The sequence below is a fragment of the Gambusia affinis genome, linkage group LG16 (assembly GCF_019740435.1).
Source record: "Gambusia affinis linkage group LG16, SWU_Gaff_1.0, whole genome shotgun sequence".
Classification (NCBI taxonomy): domain Eukaryota; kingdom Metazoa; phylum Chordata; class Actinopteri; order Cyprinodontiformes; family Poeciliidae; genus Gambusia; species Gambusia affinis.
In genome coordinates this window covers 6,109,095-6,119,691 of record NC_057883.1, presented here as the reverse complement: position 1 = coordinate 6,119,691, position 10,597 = coordinate 6,109,095, and the positions used below count along the sequence as shown (strand labels likewise).

Genomic DNA, 10,597 nt, shown 5'->3' with positions numbered 1-10,597 from the left:
TTTTTATTTGTGTTTATTTTTGTGTGTGTGTGTGGGTGTGTGTGAAAGAAAATGCCACGATTTCCATCTGTTTTACTATTGTGGTGTTGTTTTACTGGTCTATCGGGTTAAATACCAGTGAAATTCATTGACGTTTGTAGTTAAAATGGGAAAACTGAGAAAAGCTCACGGAGTATGAAAACTTTTCCTAGGAACTTCACCTCTTTTCTTTAGCAGGGAAGAAGATGCAGCACATATGGTCCGACCCAAAGAATTGTCAGAATAAAAGATTTCTGGTGAGGACTAAGGTTTTCACACCGTAGTCTTTGTATTTGCATTTTTCTCCAAATCTTTTAAACATATTTGGTTCTCTGGATAATAACATCAAGCGTCTCCTCCTGAAAAACTGTATACTGGCCGGGATTATTTATTTATTTACCTGTTTTTTAGATAAATTAGTCATCATTGTACACAATTTTCACAATTTTGCATCTTGTGTGGACTCTTTCTCTCCCCAAGCTTTTGGAAATGTCACACCTAATTTAAAATGAGCATGTTCGATACGGTTCATTTTTATCACTTGACATGACATGTCTTAATTCAATATGATTTCTGTATTGGCCCCAACTCTTCCCTGCATCTGCAGACACAGTAGTGGCATCGATCCCTCATCGCCATGATCGTGATCTCGTGTGTTTACCGAAATTTTCCGCGAAGTTTATCTCTCTGTCGCAAGAACGACAGGTTTCTGCGAAGAGAATAAATCGTCACGCGTTTCATCATTCCAATTGTAATTGGGCTGAAAGGCATGACAGCAGACGAACACAAACGACTTGCGTTGGTTTTGTCCTCGTTGGCATAAGGTTGAATGATTTGAATCACTTTTCCTGGTCGTGCTGTTTTGTTGTGCTGCGTCGCTGAACAGCCGCCCCTCTCTCTGAAGGAAATCACATGGCTTCTGGTACGACTGACTGAATCCCACAGGGAATGGGCTTAAAAGTGCAGATCAACCATTTAACTTCTTCGTGCTGCTGAGTAAGCTGAATCCTCATTTACTGACATGCTTTTGTCTTATTTTTCCCCCCCACCAGTTTATTGTGTTGCAACTTTCAGTATTGTTTTTTGGATTTTGTGAAACTGTACAGTGGTTCAGTATTAAATCCTGGATTCTCTTTTGACACAGCAGGCCAGAGAGGTGTTGGGGATTTTTTAAATTTGATTTTATTTGATTGTGTCTGTCAAAGAAAATTGTGTTTCCTTCTCCTAACTCCATAAATCCCCAAAATTATGATAATTCTAGAATAAAGAAATTGACTGCAATTAGACCTTGTCTTTATTTTTGTCAAATAAAACATTGTACACATTGCATTACCAGACATGTTAGTTAAAGTAATGGATTTTACTTAAATGTGTAGACACATCTAATACGCAACCTTCTTTCATGGCTGACCATTGTGTGTTTGGAGCATCTCTTTTCAAAAATCATTAGTTCATTAAAGACAATTAGTTTAGATCACACAATATAAATAAGCATGGGGTTGTTAATTAAGAATCATGTTTCTGTATGTATGTTGAGAAAATTCTATTTGTTAGGTAATTTATATTCTCTCGTTACATAATCCATTTTGTAATATAATGTATTTTCTGACCACCACGCTGTTTAAAAAAATGCCTATTTATTTATTTATTTATTTATTTATTTATTTATTTATTTATTTATTTATTTATTTATTTATTTATTTATTTGCGTTTTAGATTATTAATAAAGTAAAGATGTAAATTAGTCCTATTTTATTTCCCGAAGAGCAGTAATACTAGCTTTCTTGTAATATATTATATTACTATATTCTATTTACTATAAAAATGCGGCGTACAGCTATATATAAAATTAATTTATTTATTTATGTTTCTATATATTTATGATCCAGGACAAGAACAACATGTTACACAGAATACGCCCAGATGGGTTGCCAAGTACTAGTTACAACCCTCTTTAATCAGAAAACTTAGTTGCGGTTATTTATTTTCTTTCTGGCATCCACATAAATTTTTTGCTTGTTTGGGGGTTTTTTTTCTTCGTCTGTTTTTCTGTTTTTTCTAAAATACTACCGCCGATTATTTTACAACGGTAAACGACAGGGCGAAAGTTCTCAACCAGAGGTGCTCGAAAGTGCATTTATCGGATACCTGGCAACCTAAAGGCAACCCATGGTCTTTCTTCCTCTGCGGACTCATTCGCCATTTTGATCCAGTTTTTGTGGGTGACCTACATTCGGTTAACAACCTGCAACGTAAGCAACACTTCAATTTTCTTCGGCAAGGAAAATAGGTAAGCATGCCTGAAATATTACGTTAATGGATTTCAACATATTTTCCGTGTGTTTGACAAGGTCACTGTAACGTTATTTCTACTGTCAACAGCGACTGTTTTCTTATCTAACGTTAGCTCTCCTCGGCTAACTGAAAGCGACCTCGAGGCGAGTAAAAAAGAAAAAAAAACGAAGAGCAATTTTTGCTAGAAAACCTACAATAAATTAATTCTAAAAAACGGAATCTTTTAAGCCTGCTATCCACAATTAATTTTTTACCTGTTAAGTTTAGTTTTTTAGGCGACAGTATATTTATTAACGCATTGCGCAGTAACAGCAAGGTTTTTCGCAGTGTTTGTGAAGGTCTGACGGCTGATGCAGGCCCGAAATCCTTCTACGCGTTCCTTTACCATAAATGGGCAAGAATTGTTTACACCTTTATTTTACTTTTATATTAGAGGAACCAACAAAATAACGTTTATATCTGCGCTACTTTATTTACGCTTTGACTCGCAGTAAATGTTACATTTTATTTTTAGACCGGTTAGTCGGCTCAGAAGTGAAACGGTTTTGACCAACATGAGAACTCCTTGAACGGTTTTCATCGTTTTTGACTCAGAAGCTTTAAGTAAACCTGATTAAAGTTGAAAGATTATTCTTCAGAACGTAGTTTTACTTTGAAATTCAACTCAAACATACTCTATTGATCCCAAAGGGAAATTAAACATCAACGATATGCAAATATTGCGATATTTATGAGTGAAACACCGTGGAGGAAAGTTTAACTTTTTAATGAAATAATTGGGAATAATTTTGGTGTTAATGTTTGTCTTTTGAATTTTAAAACAACAATGCGGTATGAAGGGGGATGTGTGCTACTACGTTAACTAATAGCTGTGTGAGAGGAGAGTCAAAGGCGGAAATAACTTGTTTACGTGGAGGTTTTCTCACCGAGATGATGATTAATTTATGTTCCTGGAGAAGGGGTAAACTGCAACTACAGTCTGTGTAAGACACAACAATAACAAGATGTTCCTGTTATATTTTCCACATATAAAAATCGTATTATCTCGCTGTACTCCATTGTTTGAAAACTTCCTTGTTATCTCTTTGCAGCAAGGAGCAACATGAGTAGCAGTCGAGTCTTCATCGGCCACTTGAGCACACATGCGAGAGAGAGGGACGTGGAGAAGTTTTTCAAGGGATATGGACACATAAGAGAGATCAACTTGAAAAACGGATTTGGATTTGTGGTCAGTGTGGCAAGCCCTTTTGGTACATTTCGATTTGGTTTACTCTTAAGCTTAAGGGAAATAATGCTCTCCCGTTCTTGTCAGGAATTTGATGACCACAGAGACGCCGACGACGCCGTGTATGAGCTGAACGGGAAAGAATTGTGCAGTGAAAGGTAAACCGTTTTCTCAGTCCAGGATTTTCCTGTTTTGCCACCTGTTGGGAGTTGTTTACGAGCGCAGGGTTGTCTGAGTGGCTGCCAAGCAGTTAAAGTTATCTGCTCCATGAGTCAGCAGGTTTTTCTTCTTTTGTACGTTTGCGTGACCTTCGACTTTAATCCGTTGTTTACATTTTCTTCCTCAGGGTCACCATTGAGCACGCTCGCTCCAGGAGAGGCAGAGGAGGCGGCACCCCGGGAATGGGACGTTTTGGCGGCGGCGGTAATGGCGGCGGTGGCGGCGGCGGCTATCGCCAATCCCGCAATACCAGAGCTAGGTAGATGAGACTCGGGTCGCCATTTTGTTTCATAAAAGTTTATAGATGGTCTTTTTCTATCTCGGTAAAACCGCCATTTCAAACCAGACAGTTTGATTTAGCCTCTTAAAAATAAGTCAATTGTGTATGGCTGAACCGACTAATTGTGATGAATCCATTATTGAAATATTAGTCATAACTGATTTAGTTATCAGTTAATCATTAACTGCAGTGCGCATTGTGCATATAATTCATTAAAGGAAAAAGGAATTTTAGGGAACAAAATGTTTATTTTCTTATTTAAATAGAAAATGTTTATTTTCTAAATTAAAAAAAAAAGGAATTGAATTTTTAATGTGCATCTTTTAAAGTATTTTATTAAAATATTGTATAAAAAATGCTTAAGAATTTAAATGATAAATCCGCAAAATGTGCAAATTTTTTTAAACCGATTAATCAATTCCTAAAATGATAATTAACTGCAGGACTGTAAAATAGCAAGTGTATATTTTCCAGACAAGCTTGCTTGAAATGTGGCATATTCTAGGCCTTTTGGCTGCATGGACTGGAATAAGTTGTAAACGACAGCCTGTTTTTCCACAACTGAAACCAATGCAAATATTGACACAATTCTTAGATAGACAAAAACACACACACACACACACAAACGTGAGCAAGAAATGAATAAATTGAACAGAAAATTGTGCTGGAAACCAAGAAGACTCCTGTTTGACATAGAAGAGTGTGTGTGTTTTTAGTTTTAAATTCAGTTTGAAACATTTCTCTGTAGGTATGGCCCTCCAATGCGAACTGATCACAGGCTAATTGTGGAGAACCTCTCGTCCCGCGTCAGCTGGCAGGTATGAGATCACATAATTACGTTAACCTCAGTTTACTATGACATCTTGCCACGTGATTTAATAGTAAAGTAACAGTTTCTTATTTGGCTATTATATAAGTGTTCTGTTAAAAATCTACACATTTTTATCAAATTGGCAAATGTTTTTCTTTTTTTCATTTTAGTGTATCATTTACTCCAAGAATCATATTACTGCTGTTTAGTATTTTACCTAAAAAAAGAAAGAAAAAAAAAACATATTTCATTTTTAATAAGCAGCTCCTCTGGTATGGTTTCCTGTTTTGTATATCAGAGGTAAATAGACATCCTCCATTTAGGGGGTCAGAAGTATGTAGCGCCCTCTGCTGGTTGTTTTTTTTCTGAATAGTGTCCATCTGGTGCCTTTCCTTACACGCAGTTGCTGCCGGTCTAAAGTCTTGGCTGGTCCCCCGTAGCGGTGAAAGTGGTCTAGCGCAGGATACGGTAGCCTTAGGAGGGCCGTAGCCACAGTCTGGAGGTTCTGTGGGCTGGCGTTCCCGGCTGCAGGAACCCCCACGCCCCCCTCAAATCCACGGCCTCCCACAGTCTCTGTTGGGGCTCTTTCTGTGGCTGGTGGAGCTGGGGGGGTGTTGAGTCGGGCACACATCACACCCCCCTACTTTCTCTCTGGTGGTTCCTTACTTGAGGAGGCCGGATGCTGATGCAAGGCTGAGAGCATTTCTCGAGGGCGTTTCTCAAGGGCTTAACACTGCATTGGTTCCCATTTGCTATTTGGACAAGTGGCTCTATGCTATTATCTACCTTGGTTTGGAGCGGTAAGTAGCATAAAACTCATGTGATTGGGTTTTTTATTATTATTCTTTTTAATAGCGGGTGGTAGAAGGGTGGAGAGATTTAGTCTCGAAAGGGAATCTTGTAAACAGTTGACCCCCTTTTTTAAAGTCATTTGGTAAATGTAAAAAAAAAAAAGAAGAAAAAAGTCCCAACTTTTATAAAAAGAAAAAGAAAATAGACATTTTTTATTGTAAATTCAACACACAATCTGTTTATCCCACAAACTTCTACACAAATTTGACTTACAAAAGTTGAGTATTGGCATCAAATTCCTCAAAAGTTTTGCCTGTTTTCTGTAAAGTTTTTCACCTTAAGGCTTAATGTGGCCTTTTAAATTACTAAGTTGAAAGCAGTAAATTTTAGTTTCTGCTGCAGAAAAGGGCAAAACCTGTCCTCAGATCATTTTTATGGCTCTCTTGTTTACACGCCCTCTAGAATAGGATCTGATACAAATGTGTTAGAAATGGGTTACTCATGTTTCTGTTTGATGTTTTTATTTTTTGGTAATTTCTTAAGTTCCAGGTTCGAGAAGGCTCTCGGTGACGCTTCGTGTCTAATTCCCTTACTAAGTCAGTGTTGTACTCTTGAAATAGGACCTTAAAGACCTGATGAGAAAGGCAGGTGAAGTTACCTTTGTGGATGCACACAGACCCACTAAAAATGAAGGGTGAGTAAAGTTGTTTCACGTTTTGTTGTTGTTTTTGTTATTAAGTCTAAAGCATGTATGACTCGCTATCGGTTTGAATGCAGGGTGGTTGAGTTTGCATCTCGTTACGATCTGAAGAACGCCATCTCCAAACTGGATGGAACAGAGCTAAATGGACGCAAGTTGAAGATGTTTGAGGACAGTAGGAGGTGAGACAATTGATGTTGTCTGTTTTTTTTAAATTCTATGGTGAAAATGTGGCCGTCGTTACACGAACATTGTCGTTTCCGTTCCACCAACAGGAGCCGTTCTCGCAGCTACTCTCGCTCCAGAAGCCGCTCCCGGAGCAGATCCAGGAGCCGCTCCAGGAGCCGTTCCAGGAGCCGCAGCCGCTCCAGGAGCCACTCCAGATCTCCCAGCCGCACCCCAGAGAAGAAGATGTCAGGAGGGAGCAAGCCTGCGGCTAATTCCCCGTCCAAGTCCAAATCCCGCTCCAAGTCTCGCTCCAAATCCCGCTCTAAATCCCGCTCCAAATCCCGCTCTAAATCTCGCTCCAAATCTCGCTCCAAATCCCGCTCCAAATCTCGCTCCAAATCTCTCTCCAAATCCCGCTCTCCTGCTCCAGCTCAAAACGGCAAGGCTCGCTCCAGATCCCGCTCCCGATCTCGCTCTGCCTCAGCAGACAGCAAACACTAAGGTGGCTGCAGCTGCAAGTCAAAGGAGGGATTCAGAGTAGTTTTCCTAGCGAGCCGCCGTGTGTTTGTTTTTACTGAAGGGGAGAGAAGAACCTTTATGTGGGGTCTTTTTGAAGGCAGGAAAAAAAAAACATTGGTATAAATTTTGCTCTTTTTTTTTTGAGTGCTTTTTAGTTTTGAATCTGCTTCAACTCGAGTGAAATTATCGTAAACAAAATTTTAACAATTGATTCTTCTGACCCCTTCATATGAATGGCGATACCCATTATCTGCTTATCGTCCCTCACTGGATTTATTTATTCCATTGATTCCCTTAAACTGTTGAGAAAATAAAAGTATGGATTTGGTCTTAAACGTCGATCATTCTTCTGATGAGGCATCTATCTGTGTTTGAAATTCAGTCATTTGATATTTGAACATGAGAGCAGTTCTGCTGGGGATTTAGACTTTTTGGTTTCTCAAAGTGCGGCTATCTGGAATCTAGTTTTTCTAAGCGTCTTACTTTAGTCAGTGTTTTCACTGATGTCTTTACGTTTTCTTCTGGGAATCGGGAGTCTGACACAAGTTTGCTTGTAAATGTTGCATATTTAGATGCTGATGAATCTATATATTGTAATTTTTTTTTCTTTGTTTACTATGTGTGTTTCAAAAAAAAAAACGCACACAATGTTTTCATTTTCAACTCAAGTCTTTCATTAACTGTGAAATGTATCAATCCCTCTGTCCTACACTTATTGTGGAGTACAAATGTAAACTAAGTTCACTTTCTTTTTGCTTTGTTATAAAACAATTAAACTTCAGTGTACTAAAAAAAATGTCTTCATGTTGTCACATTTTTACTGAAAAATATATCCTGATTCAAAAGAACAAAATGTCACTGAAGATTATATTAATATTAAATCACTTTGGCTGGGACTGTTACAAAGAATTGAATGTTTCAGAAAACAACCTCAGATAATACATAAAAGTAACGTTTTATTAATTTTTTTTCAGGAGATATTTGTGTTTTCTTATTGCAAATCTGAGAAAAATCTCGCTTTAGCTGTTTTGAAGGGAAGCTCAGATGGGTCCAATTTCACTGGGTCATCACTGGACGTAACCTGAAAATTAACCAGACTGGGTAAGTAGATGCCAACACTGCCAGCGAATAATCTCTATTGAAGGAAAATTTAGTTCTAAAAGTCATTTCTAAATGTGGGAACAAAATGTTCTGACTCGCATAGGAAAGACGCACTGAAACTCCTCTCAAATGTTCCACACCTAAGAAAAAAACTAAGTATCTTCCTCTTGCGAGATCTTACATTAATTTCTTCTTTGTACATTAAATGTACATTAAATGGCCATTGTTGACAAGCCACGACAATAATCTGTGGATTAATATAGTAACAGCTAATCCGACCAGACATAGTAATTCTCGAAGAGATTATGTCCACGTATGAGAACCCGAAAGATAGTTAGAGCTGAACATATACGATCAAAAATGAAACATTTTAAGGTCAAAAATGACTATAGTTCTCCCCCAAATTCGCTGCAATGATAATGATCACCACAAGGTGGCAGCACTCGCTTGCGTTAATGAGTGAGCAACTTTGACGTCTTTCCAAACGAGCTGTTCTGTTTACTCTATCACAAAGTCATTTGAGGTCAGAAAATGTTTTTGAGACGAAGACATTTGGTTGATGAAAACTGATCCAAGTAAATAGAAAACATAAAGAAATAAAAGTTAAAACTCTTCTTCCGGGACAGTACCGGACATTAGTTTTAACTCTTCAAAACGGTTGCTTTAAATCATGAATGGCGTAAACGAAATAACTATACTTTAAAAAGCGGTTTGCTTACATATTTTAATTGTATCTCTAGTGTTTGTTTTTCAGCGTCAGTGTAGAGGGAAGTAATCCATAATCTACAGTAGATATTCAGTAGATCCAGCTATTTATTATATAGGCTACAGTTTAACATGACTGTATGTGGCAGGGGAAAATAAGATGGATCAACAAACTGCCACTCACCGCAGTATAGAGGTTACTATTCACCACTTCACTGTTGGGACAAATGGGACCATTTCTGCATCTCTTTTATCATATGTGATAGTCAAATTGGGGGAATAGAAAGTAATAAGGTGTACTGGACGGACATTTTTCTGCAGAATCACTCCTTGTAATTCCACCTTGTCCTCTGATCCAGAGAGTTGTTACTACCAGCCAGCGCTGCATATCCCTAAAGACAAGTATATGACGGGTGTTTAGTGCCCCGCTTACTTGGAGCAGTGCTGCTGGTATGAACAAATGTTTGACACTACTATAGCTTTCTTTAGCTATCTATAGGCATATTGTTGCCTGTTCGGTTAAATATTAATCTCGCTGGATTTCTCGCCTGTTTCTGACATTTTTACTTCTGTCCTGGAAGCCATTTTATGTTGGAATTTTGAGTGCGAATGCTTGAGATTTCACTACAACCCCAACCTTTTTCCAATATGGCTGTTCCATCACATGCATAAAACATAGTGAAAGTTGTAGTAATGAGCACTTTATCTATGGTATGATACATCAAACTGAACATGTTTCTTTGTTGTTTAAGTTCAACTGCAGTTTTATCAGCTTATGTCGCTAATATTAGTTAGCCTATTCACTAAACAATTAGGAAATCATGATAGATTTCCAACTTGATCTTAAGTTGAATCTAATCCTACTTCTTCACACAGCCGTAACAGTTAGTTACCATGGAGACTGAACAGACATTTTTTTGCTGACCAAGCAGTTACACTGATGCATTTTGCGCGTCAATAACGTGTCCGACACTTCAAGTTCGACCCCTGTGCACCTTGAGTGCAGATGCTGGACATTTTGTTCTACACTTAGCGATTCGCGCATCTGGTTTACATTCAAAGTCTATATGGAGGCGCGTCGAGGGCACGTCAGACATGTTAGCTAGCTGTTGTTTTCTGTTGGACGTGTGGGACACTGTTGATGTGTCAAACAGTCCAAACGGTTCAAATCATGCCGTGTTAGACGCTCAAAAAGATCCGCAACAGCCCTCGATGCGACTCCACATAGACTGAATGCCAGATGCGCCTGACGCTCCAAACGCAATTGGTGTAAACGCAGCATTAGACAATTCCCCTGCTGGTTTGGCGTCACAGAGACCCTGGTGCTGCTCTCTACAGCATTTTTATTTATTTATTTTTTTGTACAGCCTTAGACAGCAATTTCCTCTAATTGAGCGTACAAATAACCTTTTGAGCTACAAAAGATAAGGTTTAGCATTTTTATTTCCACTTTGTAACGCCCTTTAAGTTATGCCACCCTGGGCAGACAGCCATGTTGCCCAAATCAAGCGCTGTTTGCAGCTCTATTTATTAGGCTGTATGGTTATAAACATCCCTCTAAATGTCAGCATGTTTTCATACAGCGCAATTCTGTATGAAATATGTGAAATATGTTCGGTTCTAACATTCATCTGGGAATTTATTTTGAAGTGTGGGACAGCGCTGGCCAGGATTTCTTCCTCACATTGCAGTGACAGTCTTGAGCTAAGCCTCTCCCACCGCCGCTGCGCACGAGCCACCCGTCATACCAGGACAGCGTGCCGC

The 10,597-nt window shown here is 38.6% G+C and overlaps 1 protein-coding gene across 1 annotated transcript; it reads left to right on the top strand.

The window, feature by feature from the left end:
* Positions 1 to 2,118: 2,118 nt before the first annotated feature.
* srsf5a (serine and arginine rich splicing factor 5a) lies at positions 2,119 to 7,823 on the top strand. Its single transcript, XM_044142299.1, has 8 exons — positions 2,119 to 2,308; positions 3,405 to 3,541; positions 3,626 to 3,696; positions 3,885 to 4,016; positions 4,786 to 4,855; positions 6,261 to 6,334; positions 6,418 to 6,522; positions 6,616 to 7,823. Exons 2-8 carry the CDS (start codon positions 3,416 to 3,418, stop codon positions 7,007 to 7,009), a joined length of 972 nt encoding a protein of 323 aa, XP_043998234.1. The 5' UTR covers positions 2,119 to 2,308; positions 3,405 to 3,415; the 3' UTR covers positions 7,010 to 7,823.
* Positions 7,824 to 10,597: the final 2,774 nt, after the last annotated feature.

What these genes read in the sequence shown, in the direction of transcription:
- srsf5a (XM_044142299.1), top strand. Translation starts at nt 3,416, where the DNA reads ATGAGTAGCAGTCGAGTCTTCATCGGCCACTTGAGCACACATGCGAGA. An exon ending in AAAGAATTGTGCAGTGAAAG is followed by an intron (nt 3,697 to 3,884) that starts GTAAACCGTTTT and finishes TTTCTTCCTCAG; the next exon opens with GGTCACCATTGAGCACGCTC. An exon ending in TCCCGCAATACCAGAGCTAG is followed by an intron (nt 4,017 to 4,785) that starts GTAGATGAGACT and finishes ATTTCTCTGTAG; the next exon opens with GTATGGCCCTCCAATGCGAA.